Here is a 26,407-nt window from a genome sequence, read left to right on the forward strand (position 1 = left end):
TTCATTTGCTAAAAATGCTTTATTGGAGAACATGGACAATAATATATAAACCGATGTCTTTTCTTCCGGCCATACTGGCAGAGCAGACCCATGTTTGTACAGTAGTAACCAAATGGAAAATATCATAACTCAGTACAAAGAATATTAAAACAAGAAAACAAACTAAAATATATATATAGTGACAGACCACAGGGGGCTGCTGAGGGGAGGACAGCTCAGAATAAATGGCTGGAACAGACCAAATGGAATACCATTCCACCTATCCTGCTCCAGTCTCTACCACCAACCTGTCCTCCCAGAGTAAGATGCCACCAACCTCCTGTGTGATAAACATCCACTAAAAAAATAAATACTGATAGTTCACTAAAACAGTCACAGGTGGTAAACACTTCACTACATGCTACATCAAGGTAAAAAGAGACCATCATTTATCAGTATGGAGAAATAAAGCCAATGGTAAAACAGGTTTAGTCATTAGTTCAGTTCTCATCAGATCGCTTCCTGGATCTATTGGACCGCTTTAATGTAACAGAGTGGGAGTACGAACAGGTGTGTGTGTGTGTGTGTGTGGGGGGGGGGGGGGGGGGGGAATGCAATGTCTCTGTGTGAGAACGATTGACAAAGACAAGGCACTCAACCGCAAACTCCAATTCAAACCACAGTTCCAGTCAGGCCAACAACGTCAGATGACAGTTGCCCACATACTGCAGCTACACAGCGATGGCTTGTTTTAAGATCACTAAATGAGTCTACGCTTTCCACTGACTTATTTGAAGTGTGCATGGGGACAAAGGGACAAAGCCAAACACTCAAAAGAATCAATATGATCACGTTAGCCATGGACACGGTAAGAGTTGTAGGAAACATTACTAAGAGGGGCATTGACTTCCTACATGTATCATGTTTTCATCCTCAACTAAACCACATCTTGTTACACCATGAGGAAACTTTTTGCATCGTTCTCTAAAAACAACAATCTTTGCCTCTGCACACCTTTTAAAATGAACAGTTGAACCCAGTTTAAAACACATTTAAAAATACTGATAGTTGCACAATTAGAGAAACCAATTTCTAATGGTGAGTTGAAATAAAGTACATACTCAGTGTGGTAAGACTGAAGCCCAGTGGCAGTAGCAGCAGAACGAGAGAGGAGGAGGAGAGAGTAGGAGAAAATACAGGAGAAGGGGAGAATAAGAGGTGTGTGCGTTGGAGAGGGACATCTAGCTGTTGAGTGGTCCTCGTATTAATCTTTTAACTGTTTTAGAGGAGATAGTTGTGTCGTATTCATTAGGCACCAAACAGAGGGAAACAGACTGAAGCAGGCAGGGACTATCTGGACTTGTCCAATGACAACCGCTTGTTTTCGTTTTTCCTGGTGAAAAACGTTTGAAAAAGTTTTACTATGGTGTGCCCTAATGAATACGACCCTGATGTTCCCCATTTTGACCTTTGACCACATTTGACCTTAGGTAGCCTTCTCCAGGGACTGATAGTACTCCACCAGGACAGCCCAGGCTTTGGGGGCCATGAAGCCTTCCGGAGGGTTCTGTCCTTCGCGAGCCATCTTACGCATCCGTGTCCCTGAGATGAAGTCATAGTCTTGATGGCTGAAAGAAAATGAAGAAAAAAATGTAGAAGGCACCGTCTCATTTCAACAGCCTGACCCTGAAATGTTGTCTGGTAAGTGAGGAACGATCTTCTAATTTACTGTGTGGATGAATGGTATGACCAACTCAATTCAAGGACACTTTAGGAAGAGTTCGTCGAGGGAACTTCACAAAATGCACTTCATATGCTTGAAAAAAAAGGCCATGTATTTCTGTAATTGAAGTAAACACGCACTCGAGCCCCCTTATGCCAGGGGACCTGGGATATCAAAAGAACCTCAGACACATGAACCAGCAGCACACAGAGACGTTGCTTCAAGCCAGCGGCAAAGAGCGAGCGCAACCTAAACGTCAGACCTTCGCCGTCAAATTCAAACCTTCTGTTAGACTTCTCAGTTTAAACAACTGGTTCAAAAATAAACACGGGCCAAAAAAATTGTCTAAACACAGCTAATTAGTCTCAAACCAAAATGAGAAAATTCCTGTAAAAAACAGACTAGTCTAAATACAATCTTCCATGACTCCGCCACACACAAGTAGGGGATAAATTAAATATTTGTCAATGATTAGATTCATTAGATACTACTGTAGATTCCTTCATTTAGACAAAGGGGGCAACATTCAATCACATTCCTTCTCTCGCCACTGTTACAATGCACTTTCCTCATAATAATCACATTTGTCAAATGTGGTTTCGTTTGTCAGCGGCTTGCGGTCGTGTGGACTGTTGTGCGCAGCGGCGCGTCTTGTACGGATTTGTACTGTTAGAGCCGCAGCAAGAGTCACGACGTTTCCACACATTAAACCTCATCATGGATTCCTGACCAGCAGAGTTGTAGTAGGATGTAAACTCCAGGTACACATATTCTGCAGTGTCCTCTCCTGTCTACCTCACTCCTGAAACTACATATTGAAGCCCGCAGACAATTTAAGGGTTGGTTTGGGGTTCAATTTCATTCAGAAAATGTCACTTTTTCCCCTCCATTCTTGAATTGGACTTGAAATGAGTCAATGAATCTCATTCTTAAGGACTCTGGGTTCTGGTCTATTCTTTGAACCCACTTGCAGATGTAAATCAGCTGTCAGCTAAATCTGATACAAATGTATGATTTGTCAGGTGTCCTGAAAGGTGTGTTTTTGTAGTACATGGTCCCTGTTCAAATCAACTGAATAGACCAGTTAAATAACCTCCCTAATTCCTCCCCTAGTACTGCTGACTAACCGTCATGTTATTTTCCTCTGCACGACAGTGAGTCCTGAGCCTGCAGGACAGTACAATGCAGACCAGGCTGACAGCCAGGTGGCAGAACCCAGAACCCCGTGTATGTCTGACACTCCAGGTGTGCCAACGAGTCCGCTTCTCCATCTCCATAGGCAGCAATGGGATCACCTTCCTCCTGACCTCCGTAATGCAAACCCACTGTTGAACACATCTACTACTGTATTCTCCCCATAAATTACTGTATTCTCCCCATAAATTACTGTATTCTCCCCATAAATTACTGTATTCTCCCCATAAATTAGTGAATTTTGTACTGGAAAATCACACCTTTTTATCATATTGTCCTATTTCCTATCAGATCTATAGCTCAGGCCATGGGGCTAACACTTGCAGTCTCGCTGGGAAGAAATAAACATTCTAGAATTGCATTCTAGAACATTCTAGAACCTGTTCTACTGTATACTACGCTCAATGTGTTCTGGTCCTAAAAACTTTGATGAAATACTTTGATGAACTCTGATTGTGGAGGACTTGTATTCATTACAATAGGTGGAAATGACAGGGCAGAGAGAGAGTGAGACACACAGAGAAAGAGCGAGGGGGGAGGGGGAGCACAAACTCCAAACTCGGCGGAGGAGGAACACTTAATATGCGGTCAAATGAGAAACAGCTTGCGCTGATTTTAGCCATTACACTATAGAGGCAGACTTTAAGGGCGATCGTTGGCAATTAGGCCTAGCATCTATATTCCTCTCACATTTGGCAGCGCCGGCCGGCACAATGTGCACAAGGAGTGGTCGAGAACAGACGGAATGCCATAAATTTCACAAGGCGCCAACCAGAGCCTTTGAAATGGTGATTTAGCGTTTACTTTCTCTCAGCTCTCCCTAGCTGCTAGCCTAGCACTGATACGGTCAGAAAGAGCCAGTCATTGCGGCTTTGACATTTTCTGGCGTAGCTCTTTTCGGGTCTTCAGGTTTCATATTAATAAAAACAACACAATTGAGCTGAAATTAAGTCGCCTGTTATATAATGTTATTGTGACAGTCAGAAAACTGACAATTACTTTCCTGGAAGGAGTAGAATATAACGTGGTTAAGGTTCTTGACAAGCCAGACTGCTGACTCGGCAGTTCTTAAGGGGGCTTGTTGAGAAGAGCACAATAGTAACCACTATAGGACCTTTGTCCCATTACTCTTACATGTCCACTGAGTCACACTGCAGAATTCTCACGCTTTAGCAGGAAGATTTACTGCTATCCAAACGGTCTTATCCAACTGTAAAACTAGATTAAAAACACTGGATAATGGATAGTTCAGCCACTCGAAGTAGAAGACAAGCTGATAGAGAAATACTCATTGATTGTACCTTTATAACATACCAAATGGTTCTGGAGTGAGCCTTTATCAACATACTGGACTACTGGTATGGAGAGACAGATTATAAACCACCTTGTCAGTTGTGGCTCTTATTGTTGAGTAATTCTCCTGCTTTCAATCCAGGAAGGAAATATATCTCTGTGCTCCATTTCTGAATCCCATGCCTAGGTGAAACCCAACTAGGTGTGGGGAAATATTTCCTTTCAGACTAGTTCTCCTGGTGATTGTGATTCCCCCCCCCCCCCCGATATACAAATACTATATTTATCTTGTCAACTCAATTTATTCTGATATCAAAACATGCGCCATGGAAAAAGGGTGTACCCCTTCTGATCAATCAGTTCCTACTTTTTAAGTCATCATATTCCTTTAATCAGTCAGATCAGTTTTCAGTCATGATATTCTAAGCCAGACATGGCTATAAAGTGATAGCGTGGACGGTATTAAAGCCCATAGCACACAGAGATTGCACGATTTTCATTAGTCATCGGCTGCAGTATCCGTACACAGACTTTTTACAGACTTTAATTAATAGCAGTTCTCTGTGATTTCCGAACGACTTCAAAAGCTCTGAGAAAGCCACAAAACTTTGTAAAGAGCATAAGAAAGCAAAGGAGTTCCTGTTATTCTTGGCTTTGCCGTTTGCCGTAGATAAGGAAGAAAAACACATGGGAGGTTTCAGTGGAGAAGCTTAATGAATGATCAATTTGGGTTATTGGAGTTAGGCATGATAATGTTTACAGGCTGTGGAACAACATTCCTGCCACCGATGAAAAAAATAAAAAAAGAACCGCTCATTTGTTTTCCGTTGCAAAACGTTTTATGTTGTATGTCCTAATGAACACACCCTGCTTACCCACGTCAAGATTGTACGGCAGAATATACATGTTGATAGTATTTTGATTTCTAGGAAAAAGTGTGACTAAATGTTGACTAATTCTGATTGGTTGAGAAAGGTCACCTGTATGACCAGGACTCATCATCTTGATGCGAACTTAGAAACATCTTAAAACCTTCAAGAATGTAACATTTGGACTTCATTACATCCGTTGTTGAAGAACACTGGTATTACGAGTGACATCCACCGATTACATTCTTCGAACCTTGAGAGTAGAGATTTGTTTATAAAGACACTCATTATGGGACGGAAGGTAGCCTAGTGGTCAGAGCGTTGGGCCAATAACCGAAAGGTTGCCAGAACCAATCCCTGAGCTGACAAGGTAAAAATCTGTCCTTGAACAAGGCAGTTAATCTACTGTTTCTAGGCCGTCATTGTAAATAAGAATTTGTTAACTGACTTGCCTTTCAGGTTTAATAAAAATAAATAAAACAATTCCACTGGGATTAATCATCCTGTCCTTCACGTAAACACAAAATGGCAGACAGACAACACACAATAAGGAGATCATCTTTCTACAATATTAAAGCTGATCTACCCCCTAAAAAATACAATAAAGAGATGGAACGGAGACTGAAAAACAAACGATGAGTGACAGGGCTTACTTCTTGGGGTCGTAGAAGTCCATGGCCCTCTTGGCTTTGTTGTAGGCGGCCACCTTGAAGGGTACAATCTCCAGGGTGATGAGTCCAGGCGCCATGGTGAGGACTTTAGCCCCATGGGTTGGCTCGTACAGGTCCTTTCCCGTGGCTGGGTGGGGCATGCCCGCCGGGTCGCGACCCACGATGTAGAAGTTGGCGCCGGCCACCATTCGGGCTCGGCAGTGCCACTGCACCTGTGGTTTTATGGGGGAAAAAATAAGAAGTTTAGTTTTGAGTAACTAAAGCAATGTCAACGTTAAATGTTGGCATTTCCAATGGGTGAAAATACTAGCTGGTAATTCTGATTTAGCGCCAATTCTACCTTTTAGCATTTAGAATGGGAAAACCCCCTCTGGTCACTCAGAGGATGAGAACGTTCAGAACGTTTTAATGGGAAGCCAGGAGAAGGGGAAGTGGTCGGGCAGCTCTTTCAGTGGGTTGGAGAAACAAGGAAGCCTTGGCACAACAGGCACATTGTGGTGAGACCGATGGGAAGGGAAAACAGCACTTGATTACCTTGACTGATTTGTAATCACGTACGGTGGAGCACAATTACCCTAAATACGAGTGGACATCGCTCTCGCTGCTACCACCGATGGACATGGACGCAAGCCCCCTATAATTACATTACAAAGCACTTTCTGCAATAATAAACAGCCAATTACGGTAATGACGTTTGGACAGGAGTGCTCAACCCCCCCCCCCCCGAACGTAGCGCCCACCGTCGACATGCGAGAATCCGGTTTTACAACACATTACAGAAACAACAATAAACGGAGCTCTTGAGTGGAAGTTTCAAATGACTAAAGAAAACAAGACTTCATTCTTTTGGCCAATCCCACTATTTAACCACCCATACGCTCCCATCCTACTTTTAACATTGGAAGTCTTCAACCTTAAAAACGCTGGTCTTAAACTAAAAGACCTTGATGAGAGAACAAAGGGAGTTAGGAGGAGAAGAAAAAAACGACAGTTAAACTCTGTAGGCAGTCTGGAGAGGGAGGGATGGAGTGCATTGTTTTGTTAGCTGGCTGCCAGGTTGGAAGCGAGTCTTAAGATGGACACTCAGGGCCATGTGAACCCACTCCCTCCAACCTGGCGGCTATTCTATTTTTATGCCCCTCCCCAGCACATATCCTACTGTGCCTTCCCTGTATTTATATTCCTGATAAATGTACTAAACGTTTTATTACATTGATCTTATTTTGTATCATTCTTAACTTGCGTCCTCTTAACCGTATCACGTGGCATCGTGGATAGAGAACCTGTAGGTAAGCACGTCATTGTACTGCGTATCATGTGGCATCGTGGATAGGGAACCTGTAGGTAAGCACGTCATTGTACTGCGTATCATGTGGCATCGTGGATAGAGAACCTGTAGGTAAGCACGTCATTGTACTGCGTATCATGTGACATCGTGGATAGAGAACCTGTAGGTAAGCACGTCATTATACTGCGTACCATGTGGCATCGTGGATAGAGAACCTGTAGGTAAGCACGTCATTGTACTGCGTATCATGTGGCATCGTGGATAGAGAACCTGTAGGTAAGCACGTCATTGTACTGCGTATCACGTGGTATCGTGGATAGAGAACCTGTAGGTAAGCACGTCATTGTACTGCGTATCATGTGGCATCGTGGATAGAGAACCTGTAGGTAAGCCCGTCATTGTACTGCGTATCACGTGGCATCGTGGATAGAGAACCTGTAGGTAAGCACGTCATTGTACTGCGTATCATGTGGCATCGTGGATAGAGAACCTGTAGGTAAGCACGTCATTGTACTGTGTACCATGTGGCATCGTGGATAGGGAACCTGTAGGTAAGCACGTCATTGTACTGCGTATCATGTGGCATCGTGGATAGAGAACCTGTAGGTAAGCATGTCATTGTACTGCGTATCATGTGGCATCGTGGATAGGGAACCTGTAGGTAAGCACGTCATTGTACTGCGTATCATGTGGCATCGTGGATAGAGAACCTGTAGGTAAGCCCGTCATTGTACTGCGTATCATGTGGCATCGTGGATAGGGAACCTGTAGGTAAGCATGTCATTGTACTGCGTATCATGTGGCATCGTGGATAGAGAACCTGTAGGTAAGCCCGTCATTGTACTGCGTATCATGTGGCATCGTGGATAGGGAACCTGTAGGTAAGCATGTCATTGTACTGCGTATCATGTGGCATCGTGGATAGAGAACCTGTAGGTAAGCACGTCATTGTACTGCGTATCATGTGGCATCGTGGATAGAGAACCTGTAGGTAAGCACGTCATTGTACTGCGTATCATGTGGCATCGTGGATAGAGAACCTGTAGTTAAGCACGTCATTGTACTGCGTATCATGTGGCATCGTGGATAGAGAACCTGTAGGTAAGCACGTCATTGTACTGCGTATCATGTGGCATCGTGGATAGGGAACCTGTAGGTAAGCATGTCATTGTACTGCGTATCATGTGGCATCGTGGATAGAGAACCTGTAGTTAAGCACGTCATTGTACTGCGTATCATGTGGCATCGTGGATAGAGAACCTGTAGGTAAGCACGTCATTGTACTGCGTATCATGTGGCATCGTGGATAGAGAACCTGTAGGTAAGCACGTCATTGTACTGCGTATCATGTGGCATCGTGGATAGAGAACCTGTAGGTAAGCACGTCATTGTACTGCGTATCATGTGGCATCGTGGATAGAGAACCTGTAGTTAAGCACGTCATTGTACTGCGTATCATGTGGCATCGTGGATAGAGAACCTGTAGGTAAGCACGTCATTGTACTGCGTATCATGTGGCATCGTGGATAGAGAACCTGTAGGTAAGCACGTCATTGTACTGCGTATCATGTGGCATCGTGGATAGAGAACCTGTAGTTAAGCACGTCATTGTACTGCGTATCATGTGGCATCGTGGATAGAGAACCTGTAGTTAAGCACGTCATTGTACTGCGTATCATGTGGCATCGTGGATAGAGAACCTGTAGGTAAGCACGTCATTGTACTGCGTATCATGTGGCATCGTGGATAGAGAACCTGTAGTTAAGCACGTCATTGTACTGCGTATCATGTGGCATCGTGGATAGAGAACCTGTAGTTAAGCACGTCATTGTACTGCGTATCATGTGGCATCGTGGATAGGGAACCTGTAGGTAAGCACGTCATTGTACTGCGTATCATGTGGCATCGTGGATAGAGAACCTGTAGGTAAGCACGTCATTGTACTGCGTATCATGTGGCATCGTGGATAGAGAACCTGTAGTTAAGCACGTCATTGTACTGCGTATCATGTGGCATCGTGGATAGAGAACCTGTAGTTAAGCACGTCATTGTACTGCGTATCATGTGGCATCGTGGATAGAGAACCTGTAGTTAAGCACGTCATTGTACTGCGTATCATGTGGCATCGTGGATAGAGAACCTGTAGGTAAGCACGTCATTGTACTGCGTATCATGTGACATCGTGGATAGAGAACCTGTAGTTAAGCACGTCATTGTACTGCGTATCATGTGGCATCGTGGATAGGGAACCTGTAGGTAAGCATGTCATTGTACTGCGTATCATTTGACATCGTGGATAGAGAACCTGTAGTTAAGCACGTCATTGTACTGCGTATCATGTGGCATCGTGGATAGAGAACCTGTAGGTAAGCACGTCATTGTACTGCGTATCATGTGGCATCGTGGATAGGGAACCTGTAGTTAAGCACGTCATTGTACTGCGTATCATGTGGCATCGTGGATAGGGAACCTGTAGGTAAGCACGTCATTGTACTGCGTATCATGTGACATCGTGGATAGAGAACCTGTAGTTAAGCACGTCATTGTACTGCGTATCATGTGGCATCGTGGATAGAGAACCTGTAGTTAAGCACGTCATTGTACTGCGTATCATGTGGCATCGTGGATAGAGAACCTGTAGGTAAGCACGTCATTGTACTGCGTATCATGTGGCATCGTGGATAGAGAACCTGTAGTTAAGCACGTCATTGTACTGCGTATCATGTGGCATCGTGGATAGGGAACCTGTAGGTAAGCACGTCATTGTACTGCGTATCATGTGGCATCGTGGATAGAGAACCTGTAGTTAAGCACGTCATTGTACTGCGTATCATGTGGCATCGTGGATAGGGAACCTGTAGGTAAGCACGTCATTGTACTGCGTATCATGTGGCATCGTGGATAGAGAACCTGTAGGTAAGCACGTCATTGTACTGCGTATCATGTGGCATCGTGGATAGAGAACCTGTAGTTAAGCACGTCATTGTACTGCGTATCATGTGGCATCGTGGATAGAGAACCTGTAGGTAAGCACGTCATTGTACTGCGTATCATGTGGCATCGTGGATAGAGAACCTGTAGTTAAGCACGTCATTGTACTGCGTGTCATGTGGCATCGTGGATAGGGAACCTGTAGTTAAGCACGTCATTGTACTGCGTATCATGTGGCATCGTGGATAGAGAACCTGTAGGTAAGCACGTCATTGTACTGCGTATCATGTGGCATCGTGGATAGAGAACCTGTAGGTAAGCACGTCATTGTACTGCGTATCACGTGGCATCGTGGATAGAGAACCTGTAGGTAAGCACGTCATTGTACTGCGTACCATGTGGCATCGTGGATAGAGAACCTGTAGGTAAGCACGTCATTGTACTGCGTATCATGTGGCATCGTGGATAGAGAACCTGTAGTTAAGCACGTCATTGTACTGCGTATCATGTGGCATCGTGGATAGAGATCCTGTAGGTAAGCATGTCATTGTACTGCGTATCATGTGGCATCGTGGATAGAGAACCTGTAGGTAAGCACGTCATTGTACTGCGTATCATGTGGCATCGTGGATAGGGAACCTGTAGGTAAGCACGTCATTGTACTGCGTATCATGTGGCATCGTGGATAGAGAACCTGTAGGTAAGCACGTCATTGTACTGCGTATCATGTGGCATCGTGGATAGGGAACCTGTAGGTAAGCACGTCATTGTACTGCGTACCATGTGTATCCTATGCATTAAGTGCCTTCAGAAAGTATTCACACCCCTTGACTTGTTCCACATTTTGTTGTTATAACCTGCATTTAAAATGTATTAAATGGAGATTGTGTCACTGGCCTACACACAATACCCCATAATATCAAAGTCGAAATATGTTTATTTTACGAACTAATAAATGAAAAGCTGAAATGTCTTAGGTCACTAAGTATCCAACCCCGTTGTTACTGCGAGCCTAAATAAGTTCAGGAGTAACAAGTCACATAATAAGTTGCATAGACTCATTCTGTGTGAAATAGTGTTTAACACGATTTTTAATGACTTATCTCTGTACTCCACACATACAGATAAGTGTGAGGTCCCTCAGTCGAGCAGTGAAGTTCAAACACAGATTAAACCACAAAGACCAGGGAGGTTTTTCAATGCCTCGCAAAGAAGGGCACCAATGGGTAGATGGGTAAAAATAGAAAAAGCACACATTGAATATCCCTTTGAGCATGGTGTAGTTATTAATTACACTTTGGATGGTGTATCAATACACCCAGTCACTACAAATATAGAAGCATCCTTCATAACTCAGAAACCACTCAGGGATTTCATCATGAGGCCAATGGGGACGATAAAACAGTTACAGTTTAATGGCTGTGATAGGAGACTGAAGATGGATCAACATTGTAGTTACTACACAATACTAACCTAATTGACAGAGTTAAAAGGAAGCTGTACAGAATAACAAAAAATATATTCCAAAACATGCATCCTGTTTGCAACAAGGCACTAAGGTAATACTGCAAGAAATGTGTGAAAGCAAATAATTTGTCCTGAATATGTTTGGGGCACTTCCAGGACAACACATAAGAGTGCCACACTCCATATCTTCAAGCATAGTAGTAGCTGCATCATGTTATGGTTATGCTTGTAATCGTTAAGGACTGGGGAGTTAGAGGATCAAGAAACCTAATGGATCTAAATACAGAGGAAACCCTGGTTCAGTCTGCTTTCCACCAGACACTGGCTGATTAATTACCTTTCAGCAGGACAATAACCCAAAACACAAGGCCAAATCTACACTGGACTTGCTAACCAAGAAGAGAGTGAATGTTCCGGAGTGGTCGAGTTACAGGTTTGACTTTAATCTGCTTGAAAATCTGTGGCAAGACTTGAAACAGGTTGTCAAGCAACGATCAACAACTAATTTGACAGAGCTTGAAGAATATTGAACAAAATAATGGGCAAATATTGTACAATCCAGATGTGTACAGCTCTTAGAGAATTACCCAGAAAGACTCACAGCTTTAATCACTGCCAAAGGAGATTCTAACATGTATTGACTCAGGGGTGTGAATACTTATGTTAATGAGGTGTTTCTGCATTTAATTAATACATTTGCAAAAATGTTTTTTTTAAACACGTTTTTGCTTTTTTCATAATGGTATTGTGTGTAGATGGGTGAGAAATACATATATTTAATCCAGGCTGTATTCAGGCTGTAACAACAAGATGTGGAATAAGACAAGAGGTATGACTACTTTCTGAAGGTACTGTACGACAAATAAACTGGGAATACAGCATATGTAGTCAAACACACAAATCATTTCATAGGGTGTTAGATGAGTCCGGAAGATCGTTCATCTTCTCCTAAATGTACGGACCTGGACTGATCTTAAGCCTGTTGTATTATTTCAGGGTGAAGAAGTATTTTATTATTTTATGGGTGAAGTCCATCTGAAGAGAAGGGATCTCTACCACTACCTCGCTATCCAACAAAGGTGCCAGAATTACAGAGAACATGCAGGAACTCTTGGAGGACAATGGAATTACATTATAAAACGTTTATTTATTCTCAGAAGGCTCCGAAAAAAAAATCAGAAACGGGTTGGTTCTACTTTTAACAATGAGGATGCTTTTGTGGTGCATTTGATGTCAGGCTGTAAGATCAGACAGATGATGGGCCTTTTCGGGCTGCATCGTGTTCCCCAGAACAGAACAGAGCTCAGTCTGGTCTCAATGATCGTCTCCCCATAACCCTGACTACATGATTAAAGGACAGCAGGAGACTTCAAACGGCTAGACAGGCATCAAGTAAGTAGAATACAAAGTGACAGAGATTATATTGAACTTTCTAATTCTGAATGTAAATTGCCATCCATGTTAGATTAAGCTGATTTCATAAGTCATGTGTAGACCGTCCCATCATATTACATCATTGACAGTCAGGCAATTTAAGTAGCCTCCAATTCTTGAAGTGTACTCATTACTTTGGCTTGTGTTACAGACTTTGTCAGGTCCATAGAAATAGAATCCATAGAATGGACTTGGTTGCCAGTCCTCCCATTATTTCAACCATTGACTTGAATAGGGAAGCCCGTTCTAGGGGTTCTATGGTCAGGTTACTGCTAAGCTTACCTCAGTGGGGCCGGCGTACATCATGGGCGACGGGAAGATGGCCACGATGGTGTTTTCGGGTTTCAGCACGCCCTCGTCCAGCACGGCGGCGTGCTGCTTCATGCGCCACTCCAACGGCACGTCGTCGTCCTTGGTCCAGCCGCCCAGCGGGTGCAGCAGTAGGACGGGCCGGCGGTAGCCCCGTTCAATCAGACGCTTGTGGGTGTCCTGCATGAGGAGGGCGTGGCCATTGTGCACCGGGTTACGCAGCTGGAAGGCAAACACCGCGTCTGGAGGGAGAAAGAGGTCAGAGAAAGACTGATTTAGATGCTGCATCTTTATTGAGACATCCTGGTTTTCTAAAACAGAGAGAGCAAAATAGAGAAAGAGATCTAACTCTCTACCGTTACCTGCATTCATCTCCTTGAACTTGTGTTTGAGCTCAGTGGGGGTGAGTCTGTACTGGTCCAGGCCGTCGTTCCAGCTGATCTTGTCCAGGACCTGCAGGTCTCCTCCTACCAGCCAGTCTCCACTCTCCATTACCATCTGGACCAGACAGAGAGACAACACTCTGACCATTAACATCTGGACCAGACAGAGACACAACACTCTGACCATTACCCTCTGGACCAGACAGAGAGACAACACTCTGACCATTAGCATCTGGACCAGACAGAGAGACAACACTCTGACCATTACCCTCTGGACCAGACAGAGAGACAACACTCTGACCATTACCATCCGGACCAGACAGAGAGACAACACTCTGACCATTACCATCCGGACCAGACAGAGAGACAACACTCTGACCATTAGCATCCGGACCAGACAGAGACAACACTCTGACCATTAGCATCATACAATACCACACCCACTTCACTGTGACTCATATATTTTCCAGGGTTCCCACTTTTCAAAAAATATTTTTCCAGGACATTTCAATGACCTTTTTACCAGAACTTATTTCAACCCGGTTATTGTGCAGATCTGAAAAGACTGGATAGCTGTAAGCAATATGGTGAACATTTCAGCCTATCAAAGAAGAGAGAGGTGCCGTAATGACCATATGGCTTATAACTATCCAATCCTGTCAGAGGTACATGAAGTGCCTGCGGCTATGGATCAATTTGAAATTGATGCTAAACAAGTGGCCTTCTCTAACTCCTCTACCATGTTCATACTGCGGTTATAACAGCCATCAAGGACTGTTTCAAAACAGTAAACCACCCCAACCTGGCAACCGCTGAAAGAGGGGCGGGATTATGGATAAATCAATAACAGCCCCCAGACAACTTGAAATACAACATCTAAAAAAGTTGAGACTCCTACAAATTGGAGCCCAGGAAGAATGAAGAATCCACTTTGCTTTATGCCTCTGACCGCATCTCTCTCGACTTTAGCGGGAAAAAAAACTCACGAGGAACACAAAATATGACGTGTAATGTAATCCACAACGAGACACCATCCACGATGAGTTCATGGACCACATTGAAGCGATCCCCCCCCCTTACAATATTGTTCTAATGTCCCCAAAGTACTGCTAAACGCAGGCAAAGCCAGCTTTGTTTCAGGCTATAACTCTTGGTCTGCCTTTCTGGGCATGTACTGTGCCGGTGCTGTAACCACTGGGCTCTTTATGGAGTACACACTGCAGGGTAGGTACTAAAGCCATCAAAGCATCAGGACTATAGATAGACTATGGCAGGACCAGGGGGGCCCAGAAGCATATACACAAATGTGTCTTATAGAGAACGGCTATTCAATATTACTCAAGGAGTCAAAGTTAGAAAACAATACCAGCCTACTAGTGAACAGTTCTGATGTCCCATATAAAAACAGTCACAGTGGCATGTAATGGTTTGGATTTAAAGGGGGTGGGTTCCTATGGATGTAACTGTATGGGGGCGGAGTCTTTAGATTCCACAGACTATAATTTATATTCTGAGGAGGATTCCACAGTAGCGCTGACTGTCCGACAGACATTGGTAGTGCATTTCGCCCAAGTCTTTGTAAGTTGTAGTAGGACGTCTTTCACAACAGAGATGGCGCAAGTATTATCCACAAGGTTATATACACTGCATACATCTTCAGTGTTCAATAAAACATTGAGAGAACCGAAGGCTGCTAAAACTCTGCCCTCTTGTTGTGTTCATCAATAAGCCAGAGAGGAAGGATGGATGGAGTTCAGTGTAACGGTGTGAAGAGGTGCCTTTCATTCCACTTGAACCAACTAGTCTGATCTACTGGCTCCAGATCAGTGGCAAAGAAGACGAATAACCCTCACTTTGGCGGCTGAGACATGAAAGACCCATCTGAGGAAAAAACGTTTCAATTCAAATCCCAAACACACAGTAGATATTTTAAACATTCTAAGATGGAAAATGATAGTAGAATGCTAGCTCAGGGGTAACCCAAAGCTGCATTTACACGATAACACACACACACTGTTTTAGATACAAAGGGACTCCTGCTAAATTAAACAACTCAGCATGCTGTAGTTTCCAACGTGAAGGCTCCCATCTCCCTGGCGGCACGGACAGGAGTAAACAGGAAACGTGGATTGACCGCGAAGTAATACGGAGCAGGTTATTCCTCGTCTCAGAGAGAGACGGAGACGGGATGAGGGGCTGCCGCCTGCGAGGGGTGTGTTGACGGATCGGCTACAGCGCCGGGAGTTAAAGTGTGTGTGTGTTAAACGAGTGACACCTTAATCATAGCAAGCTGTACACACACACACAGCGGAGACAGGACAGGAGGCACCGTTGGAGAAACAGAGTGAGTGACAGGTCTGGGAGAACCCACTACCCAGCATGCATTGCCTGCAGCAGGGCCAGAGCCGCCAGAGACAGACGCACTAGAGGATTATGGGTAGCTGATGGACAGCCAACTACGCTGCTTTCTTGGTAAACTGACAGTGCCTACAACTGAACACCAACCCAGAATGGATAACAGAGACGCTGAAGATAGTGTTGGCTGTTCAACTTTGTTGAATTGAAGGGCATTTTGAGTGAAACAGGAGATGCAAATTCACAGCATCTCACCCAGCCAATGACTCAACAGGGCAGGGCTTTAAAATGAGCCACCGTGGTGTTAGTGTGTTTCTGTTCAGTGTGTTTAAAATCAGACCGAGTTGGGCTGAAGACAGTATAGCACTACTCCAGCTCCCTCTGTGCGTGTGTGTGTGTGTGTGTGTGTGCGCAAACCCACACTAATCCATAATAACAATGGGAGCCCAAACTGTCCCGAGACAGATAGCAAAAATAACCCTAGCCCGGCTCCTGCCACCATCAGTCTTGAAGATAGTGTTTCAAAAATGCAATTTCACAATTGTCCTCCCCGGTTATAGATCTCCAGTCCTGTTGTGTGACGTGGCGGCGTGTGTGTGACTACACTTGTGTGTGTGCAAGACAGCTTTCCCAGGTCTGATCCCTCGCCACGGCTGGGCTGGCGCCTGTAGTTTTTTTTAAAAGCAGGGGGGTGGGATCATTTCAGGACGCCACAAAGTCTACCTGAGCGCCCACTGATATAATAACAGTCCATAATAATAAGAAACCATTGTTGCCATCTTTGCGCAGGTATATTTGGAATGGATGAGGTGGGTGGCTGCTGGCGAGGGGTAATGTGTTCAGCAGGGCCAGCTCCAAGTCCAGGACAGCTTTACTAAAAGCCCTGTGTAAATAAAAGGCGGTTTGAAGGGGCCAGATGGAGAGAGGGGGCCGAGAGAGACTACGATCCAAATAAAACACATGTGCAAATTGAGGGCGGTCCGAGGGCGATGGAGCGATTACACAAGCACTTCTGACAGGGGAAGGAGAGCAGCAGCAACTCATTTCTGTACAACACTACTCCACTTTATTCAGTCCTTCCATAAGCAGCACTGAGGAAAAGGGTCACCTAGGATCTGTCTTCTATTAGAACCAATGTGTGTGTGTGTGTGCGCGTACAAGGGGAGAGTTGGTTGGGTTGGACATGGGGAGGGTGTTTATCAAACATCACGTTAAGGGTAACCATCTCAGGGGCCGTGCCTGCATTGTTCAGCATTATCACCAGGGTTCCATTTCATAATAACTACCAGTGAGACATTCTATACAGCTCTGGAGACTGGAGCTGTAACAGAAGGTGTGGGTGAATGATAATAAACGTGGTGGGAACGCCAAGGCTCCTCCCTGTCACATGACATAAACTGTCAGATGAAGCTGTCAGATGAAGCTGTCAAGAGCACCGGTTTGAGCCAAACAAAGATAAGAAAAACTCAAAGGAAAACAAACATCGTCGTTTTGACATGTTTACATGACAGTTTTCAAAAGTGACAGCTTTCGTCGGAAAGTCAAGACACCCCTTGCTGTGCAGTTGAACGGTCCGTAGCCCCCCCTGCTCGTTGTTGTGATAGGGTCTCTGGAACTAACCACTGACCTTGATGTAGGAGTGTTACTCAACAGTTTTTAACATTGACAGCATTTGCTGGCACAACACCCCTCGCGGTGCAGTGGACTGGACCGTGGCTGCCCTGTCTGTCTATGTGGTAGGGGTCTCTGGAACTAACCACTGACCTTGATGTAGGGGTGGTCCTTGCAGGTAGTGCCCCACTGGCGGGCGCAGCGCTCCTCCTTGCGGTGCTCGTAGAACTCGGGGTTGCGGAGGATGGCCACACGGCGGCCCTCGTACACCAGGGCCATGGCCGTGACGCCGTCCAGACGGTCCTTGTCCGCCCCCGACACCGGCAACACCACCGGCACAGACAGGTTGATGACGCCGCCTAGGGGACGGGAGGGGAACAGGTGGTTTGGTTCATTGAGGGGGTCAGAGGTTGAATTAAGGAAAGGAGACATGGAAGGTAGCCATGTTAGTGCTTTGAGACACAGAATAAATCAACGTCAGACTGTTGACAGAGGAAGTTGATCGGTCAGAAACCAGACAGCCCCATCAGCAAACCTGCAGCATCACTTTAACTGTCTCTCCTACAATAACTTCAAGTACAGCCCATCTACTGCATACTATACCAGGGAATATTTAGACATTTAAGATATATGAGGTGTTTAGGGAACAAACACCATCCAGTCTTGTGCATTCAGGTGGTTTCTGACCCGCGCAGAAAGAAAGAAAAAGAGAGAGAAAGAGAAAAGAAAGAGAGGCCCCGTGTTGACATGACGTTGGCAGATTCATTTAGCCCTACACCTTGATTAAACCAACATGACCAGCACGCTTTTCACATCCTATTGGATCAGAGGGTGTGCTGCTGGATGGGATGCCATTGCTGCCAACCACCCCGCCACCACTCCTCTGTCCTCTGTCACAGAGTTAGCACACACAGCTGGTTTCAATAAGACACGTGAACACACACACATGCCTGCTGTCCCAGCCTGGCCCATGCCAAACAAGGAGCTGGCACAAACACACAACACAGTCATCTACCAGGGAAATGCTGGTGTCCTTGTCAATCCTATTAACTGGGACTCCACATCAGGGATGGATTACAATGAAGTGAGAGTAGGGTTGTAAAATTCCAGTAACATTCCCAAAATTCCCTGCTTTACCAGAAATCCTGGTTGGAGGATTCCCATATTTCCTGCTTATTTCCAGGAATCTCCCAACCAAAATTTCTGGAAAACTGGGGAATTTTGGGAAAGTCACCAGAATTGTGGCAACCTGAAGTGAAAGTGAGGGTAAAAGGGTCATTTAACTACAAAAGTTGTGTTATTTAAATGAAGAAATGATCTGACTTCTATCCAGTCATGTTTGGTTCAGTCGTGATTGTGTGGAACGGAAGCTCCTCCAGCGCCGTAAGGGTCAGCCACTGTAAAATCCCTAGAAGGAACTGGAAATAGACAAATGATAGTTTGTGGAGGCAATCAATATTGAGGCTTCATCCTTTTCCTCCGCTCACATTTCCCTCGCTAGGACAAACAAGCGAAACCCGAGTGAGGGCATTGCACATGGACACGTCATTCAGCGTTCTCTACCAAGTACACAGGCCCAGTTCCGCTTATTTACCACAGCATAGAGTCACCATTAGCTCTGGTCCAAAACATATTGAAATCATATCTAAAGAAAAACCCAACAAGACCTGATCCAAAAATGACTCGTTGGTGCTGTGAAGAATAGAGAGTTGTTGCTGTAAGGAACACCTGTGATTATCGGACAGCTAATGAAACACTGGCTTGGTTATCATTTCTGTTGTTTAACACATTTTTATGCTGCGCGTGTGTGTGTGTGTGTGTGTGTGTGCCAGTATGTATTGGCAACACATCACACACGTCGCCTTAAGGGTCAGTGTTATGTGGGCAATAAAAGCAAATTGACTCTTTTTTGGAAATTCAAACTCTGTGTAGGAAATTGGTGTAATTACACAGTTTCACCAATACCAAAGACTGGGCCCCGCGGTGTTCCTTCAGCCCAACTCAAAAGGTACCGGTTCCATTTGTTTCCAGAGAATTAAAAGTCTTGAGCCTGAAGTGTAAAAGGATCACGATGACTCAACACAATACCATGGTAAGATTATCCCTCTGATTCTTTCATCTAAAAATCAGACTTACTTTTGATTAACTAGTGTAGTCGGTCATTTTGAGGTAATGATGAGCTAATCAAGACCACTTGTTCCAACTCTACATGTACATATTACCTCCACACATTATTTTACTGCTGCTCTTTAACTATGTTATTTTTAACTTGTCTATTTTTTTACTAAACACTTAAAAATATATATATATATATATATATATATATATATATTTAACTGCAGTGTTGGTTAAGAGCTTGTAAGTAATTTCACTGCATGGTCTACACCTGTTGTATTCGGCCATGTCACAAATAACATTTGATTTGATTTGAACATGTCCTTTTGAGAGCTTTCATCTCCCTCTAGTGGCCATTATAGAGCATAACATCCATCAATTTATTTGACTTCACAGAGAAATACACATATTTATCACAGCACCTCCTTCTCAAAATGTCAGTGAGAAGTGAGGAGAGGATTAAGAAAGGCAGACATTGAGAAGTAGGCAAGGAAAGGACTCTAAGGCAGACATTTTGAGAAGAGGACAAGAGGAAAACATCAGGGATCAAGGAAAGATTATTGAGAAAGGGCCATGATGCCATCTTACCGTCCAGCAGACAGTCAAAGTGGAGACACTGCAGGAACTCCCTCTCCCTCATGAAGCCGTTCAGAGGGGTGGCCCAGCCCTCAGCAAGCACCTGAACCCACTGCATGTCCACCTGTGGTCAAACAGCGGTCAATCAGCACTCAAATAATGGTTCAACGGCATTCCAAGTGTGGTCGAACATGGATCACACTTTCAGAAATGTTCCCTTATCACTTTAACATAGGCCTTTAGAATCTATCCATCCCCCGTAGACTCTCGGAAAACACCAGTAGGTGTTTGTAAAAATGGTATTTGATGAGAACGGTTACCTTTCCAATCTGCACAGCAGGTAGTGTTTCAGCATCCGTCTTGGCCAGGTCCAGCTTGTTCTCAACTACGTACAACTCCTTCACTTCATAGGAAGCATCCACCGGCACTATATCCTACAAATATTCATTCATTATACCAGTGAAAATGCACAAAATATCATCGCAAAACAAGAACATCCAAGAGGTTGATCATGTTGGATAAGAATTCAGGGGTGTGAAAGTGGGGGTTATTCAGCTGTGAGGCGTTAGTATTTTTGGAAATGTGAATCCCAATCTGAAAGTGTGAAGACACTGCCCTCTAGTGGTGGAAATTAAATGTGACAGCATGCTTCCATGTTACAGGTTTCAATGAATCTGTTTATGCCAAACCTCATCAATGGATGGATGAAAGAGAAGGTTGTTTCTCTCACCTTCTCATGTAGCAGGTCAATGAGCTGCTGTATAGACTCGTTGACACTGCAGGAGTCAGTCTTCAGCACCAGCTCTGGGGCCTCTGGTTTCTCATACTCCGAGTCTATCCCAGTGAAACCTGACACATGGAGAAAACAGTCACAATTCATTTATGGAATAGCTAAATCAGTCCCTCAATTGGCATGAATAACAATAGCTGAATATGAAACAATATGTAATTTGCAGAAAGGTTGTGACTTCATTAATGTTGCAGGGAAGGTAATATCTATCCACTGAGTCAGTGGCTCACAAACATTATCAGTGATTGGGAAGAGCACAATTCAGTTGGTGGTACAGAGTTCCCCTGAAGTACCCCCTCATGTGCATTTGAACAGCAACCCTATTGTCTCATGAGTCTTCTCAAGTACCACTGTGGATAGACCAAGTAACCCCAGGGGCCCTTGTACCTCTGGTTGGAAACACTGCACAAGTCACACAACTTAACTGAAATCTAGACAGGCTTTTTTGTTGTTGACATGGTTCACACAGCTTATTATCCAGATTGGCGTGACAGGAAGAGACAAGATTCTTAATAGTGTGGTCTGAGGACACACTCGAACAGGGCTGAATCCCACCCCATCCCCCCATTCAATTAGTCACTCTACTACCTGACATATGGCACCTGGTAGATCATGTCTTGACTAGTTGGAGAGCTTAACTAGACTTCACAGTATATTGTCTCATGCCTACAGCTCAGAGCTTAGCATGAAGGAACCTGTAAGTAAGCATTTCATTGGACTGTGCACGCCATGTGGATACTGTGCACGCCATGTGGATACTGTGCACGCCATGTGGATACTGTGCACACCATGTGGATACTGTGCACGCCATGTGGATACTGTGCACGCCATGTGGATACTGTGCACGCCATGTGGATACTGTGCACGCCATGTGGATACTGTGCACGCCATGTGGATACTGTGCACGCCATGTGGATACTGTGCACGCCATGTGGATACTGTGCACACCATGTGGATACTGTGCACACCATGTGGATACTGTGCACACCATGTGGATACTGTGCACGCCATGTGGATACTGTGCATATGAAAAATGAACTGACTCCGAGCTCAGCAGGGTGCACTAGACTAGATGAAGATCTTGTCCCAGCAGCTTCCTTAGCTTGTGACTCACTGTTTCACTAAGCGATAAATGACACAGCACTTCCTCTGGTAACAACAGCCAAAGACATGAGATCTCATGTTCCTGCTGGTCCAAACCAATACACTTTACATACTTTCTCTAGAGACTTCTCTCCAACCTTTTCATACTTACTAATGCTATAAGAGTTATGGTAAAATGCCTAAAAGCATTAGAGGTCACCCGAATATGACTTTTCAACACCGATACCGATTATTGGAGGACCAGAAAAAGCCGATACCGATTAAGATTTTTATTTATTTGTAATAATGACAATTACAACAATACAGAATTAACACTTATTTTAACTTAATATAATACATCAATAAAATCAATTTAGCCTCAAATAAATAATGAAACATGTTCAATTTGGTTTAAATAATGCAAAAACTAAGTGTTGGAGAAGAAAATAAAAGTGCAATATGTGCATGTAAAAACGTTTAAGTTCCTTGCTCAGAACATGAGAACATATGAAAGCTGGTGGTTCCTTTTAACATGAGTCTTCAATATTCCCAGGTAAGAAGTTTTAGGTTGTAGTTGTTATAGGAATTATAGGACTATTTCTCTCTATACGATTTGTATTTCATATACCTTTGACTATTGGATGTTCTTATATGCACTTTAGTATTGCCAGTGTAACAGTATAGCTTCCGTCCCTCTCCTCGCTCCTATCTGGGCTCGAACCAGGAACATATCGACAACAGCCACCCTCAAAGCAGCATTGCCCATGCAGAGCAAGGGGAACAACCACTCAAAGTCTCAGAGCGAGGGACGTTTGAAATGCTATTAGCGCGCATCCCGCGAACTAGCTAACCATTTCACATCGGTTCCACCAGCCTAATCTCGGGAGTTGATAGGCTTGAAGTCATAAACAGCAGAGCTGCTGGCAAAACGCACAAAAGTGCTGTTTGAATGAATGTTTACAAGCCTGCTGCTGCCTACCGTCGCTCAGTCAGAGTGCTCTATCAAATCATAGACTTAGTTACAACATAATAACACACAGAAATACGAGCCGTAGGTCATTAATATGGTCGAATCCGGAAACTATCATTTTAAAAACAAGACGTTTATTCTTTCAGTGAAATACGGAACCGTTCTGTATTTTATCTAACGGGTGGCATCCCTAAGTCTAAATATTCCTGTTATATTGCACAACCTTCAATGTTACGTCACAATTTCGTAAAATTCGGACAAATAAGGTGGCCCAAACTGTCGCATAGACACTGACTCCGCATGCAATGAACGCAAGAGAAGTGACACAATTTCACCTGGTTAATATTGCCTGCTAACCTGGATTTCTTTTAGCTAAATATGCAGGTTTAAAAATATGTTTCTGATTAGGTACAGTCGTGCAACGATTGTGCTTTTTTCGCAAATGCGCTTTTGTTAAATCATCCCGTTTGGCGAAGTTGGCTGTCTTTGTTAAAAAGAAATAGTCTTCACAGTTCGCAACGAGTCATGTTAGCAGGCAATATTAACTAAATATGCAGGTTTAAAAATATATACTTGTGTATTGATTTTAAGAAAGGCATTGATGTTTATGGTTAGGTACACATTGGAGCAACGAGAGTCCTTTTTCACAAATACGCACCGCATCGATTATATGCAACGCAGGACACGCTAGATAAACGAGTAATATCATCAACCATGTGTAGTTAACTAGTGATTATGATTGATTGATTGTTTTTTATAAGATAAGTTTAATGCTACCTAGCAACTTACCTTGGCTTCTACTGCATTTGCGTAACAGGCAGGCTCCTCGTGGAGTGCAATGTAATCAGGTGGTTAGAGCGTTGGACTAGTTAACTCTAAGGTTGCGGGATTGAATCCCCGAGCTGACAAGGTAAAAATCTGTCGTTCTGCCCCTGAACGAGGCAGTTAACCCACTGTTCCTAGGCCGTCATTGAAAATAAGAATGTGTTCTTAACTGACTTGCCTAGTTAAATAAAGATTAAATAAAGGTGTAGTAAAAAATAAAATAAAAATCAGCCAAATCAGTGTCCAAAAATACAGATTTCCGATTGTTATGAAAACTTGAAATTGGCCCTAATTAATCGACCTCTAATAAGCATGTGTTATTTATCTGGCCTTACCTCTGATCTCTCCAGCCCTGGCTCTCTTGTAGAGGCCCTTGACGTCTCGCTGTTCACACACGTCAAGCGGCGCGTCAACAAACACCTCGAAGAAGGGCAAGCCTGCAGCCTCGTGGATCTTCCTGGCGTTCACACGATCCTGGACGATGGAGAGAAACAACGGGATAGTTAACTCCTGACGATGATGATAAGTGTATTTGAAATCGTCAACTGGGAATTACAGGCAAAACACAAGTAGCAGCATATTAACTCTCTCCATCTTTCTTTTTGCTCTCTTTCCTCTACTCTTTCTCATGACTTATCACCTCTTCCCCTCGGTCTTCCTATATCCTCTTCTATTCTGTCTCTACCTCCCTCTCCTCTTTCTCTCACTTGTTCCACCCCTCACTCACCCGTCCGTAGGGAGAGATGAAGCTGGCGATGCAGACGAGCCCTGCGTCGGCGAACAGGCGGGCCACCTCGGCTATACGCCTGACGTTCTCCTCGCGGTCCTCAGGGCTGAAGCCCAGGTTCTTGTTTAAGCCCTGGCGGATGTTGTCTCCATCCAGCGAGTAGCAGGGGATGCCATGGCACACCAGGTACTCCTCCAGGGCCATGCTCACCGTGGTCTTCCCAGCCCCAGACAGACCTGGGTGGGAGAGAGTGGCGAGGAATAGGTGTTGATGGTGGTTGGTCAATATTAGTATTGAGTGTAGCCAACTAGCAATACCCCCATTTTAGCATTGCGTCAATATTAGCATTGAATGAATGATGAAAATTGTGGCTGTCAATATTAGCTTTGAATGCATGATAACAAATGGTGCCTGACAATATTAGAATTGAAGGCAGAGCGTGGATGAATGAATGAAGTCTTTAGAAATGCTACTGTTGATTGAATGCTAATATTGTCTTTTGGTAGTACTTGAAACCTAAATACATAAGTATTTAGTAAACCTTGTTCAATGGTGAGTTAGTGTGAGTGAATATAAAGTGACTGAAAGGCTTAATAAAGCGTTTGTATTTCTTTGAAGACTAACTGACGATAGCCTGGTCCCAGATCTGTTTGTGTGGTCTTTCCAACTCCTATGGTCAGTCTCACAACAACCAATGACCCTAGGAGTTGACAACACAGTCCAAACAGATCTGGTACCAGGCAAACTGAACTTTAGTTATTCTGTATACCTGTGAGCCAGACAGTGCATCCACGGAAGCCCCCTCTCGTCCCCACCACCTGACCACGCTTGTTCCTGCTGACATGATGAGCCTGGTAGGTCACATTAGTCGCCCTCTGCATTCCCTGCAATCACAATATTGTTCTGTCCTTTAGTTTCATATCAAATTACACTGACTTAGTCCCATTTGTTCCTTTGCATTTGCAGCCAACACTGACTGTGACTTTGCAACATACAGAAGCCACAATGACTTGCACTGAGTCCAGGACAGGCACATTTCTTACTCATGAAGCAAAAGGTCATCAGCAATATTATGACAAAAACGTTAAAGGACTGGTTTGACCCTAATGTACAGTAAGGTGACATAGGTCTACATTCCAATGCATGTGCTCTGTCACTAGGCTCCTGCTGAGTAGATTAGCAAGAAGCATTTTGAGAGTCACACAAAAAAAATTCGTCAAGGTACACGGGTCTTCGTGATGACGACAGATCATTTTGCAGCAGATACAGTATCTCATAGTTAACTAGCTAACTGCAGCATATAGCAGTTGCTATATGGCAGAACAGCTTGCTTTTGAAATGTCGTGCAAGCTATAGCTTGATACAAATGGCTGTCTGTCTGGCATTTGGTGGCAAGACTAAGACGCTAACTAATTGCATTCCTCCAATCCTAGTAACACTGCCATTCCGCGCAGCTAAGAAAGTATTGCATAATTTAATTATAGCAGTAAATGTTTTACTGGGAACAGAAATTGCAGAAACAAGAGACAACATTGATAGTTCAGCAGCATATTGTTGACGTGGCAGTGGTCGTCGGGGTAGGAATGAATACAACAACTCACCCAATTCTCGCTGGACGAGTTGCTCAGCTTCGGTTTCTTGTGAGAGTTTCCGGAAGTCTCCATAACGGTCTATAATGAACGCTTTCGTCACCAGTTACGGTATATGCGACCTACTAAATCAATTACTAAAACGTTATATTTTTACGGACAGTTATCTCTTTGAATGGAGGAACCTCAAACAGGAACCGAGGAGGACGACCTACGTCATCAGAA

General features: G+C 44.1%; 1 protein-coding gene across 1 annotated transcript; it reads right to left on the reverse strand.

Moving 5' to 3' along the window:
* LOC110497325 (bifunctional 3'-phosphoadenosine 5'-phosphosulfate synthase 1) lies at window positions 1-26,406 on the reverse strand. Its single transcript, XM_036954056.2, has 12 exons — window positions 26,195-26,406; window positions 25,363-25,477; window positions 24,594-24,829; window positions 24,202-24,340; window positions 20,929-21,047; window positions 20,519-20,632; window positions 20,211-20,322; window positions 17,661-17,866; window positions 13,521-13,656; window positions 13,132-13,400; window positions 5,712-5,941; window positions 1-1,607 (listed from the first exon to the last, which is right to left on the reverse strand). Exons 1-12 carry the CDS (start codon window positions 26,255-26,257, stop codon window positions 1,466-1,468), a joined length of 1,881 nt encoding a protein of 626 aa, XP_036809951.2. The 5' UTR covers window positions 26,258-26,406; the 3' UTR covers window positions 1-1,465.
* Between the last annotated feature and the right edge of the window lies 1 nt (window position 26,407).

This window comes from Oncorhynchus mykiss, chromosome 19 (assembly GCF_057628025.1).
Source record: "Oncorhynchus mykiss isolate SJ-2025 chromosome 19, ASM5762802v1, whole genome shotgun sequence".
NCBI lineage: Eukaryota > Metazoa > Chordata > Actinopteri > Salmoniformes > Salmonidae > Oncorhynchus > Oncorhynchus mykiss.

Coding starts and splice junctions, on each gene's coding strand:
- LOC110497325 (XM_036954056.2), bottom strand. CDS start 26,257: ATGGAGACTTCCGGAAACTCTCACAAGAAACCGAAGCTGAGCAACTCG. Junction 25,478..26,194: donor ACTCGTCCAGCGAGAATTGG/GTGAGTTGTTGT, acceptor TTGTGATTGCAG/GGAATGCAGAGGGCGACTAA. Junction 24,830..25,362: donor ATGCACTGTCTGGCTCACAG/GTATACAGAATA, acceptor TCTCCCACCCAG/GTCTGTCTGGGGCTGGGAAG.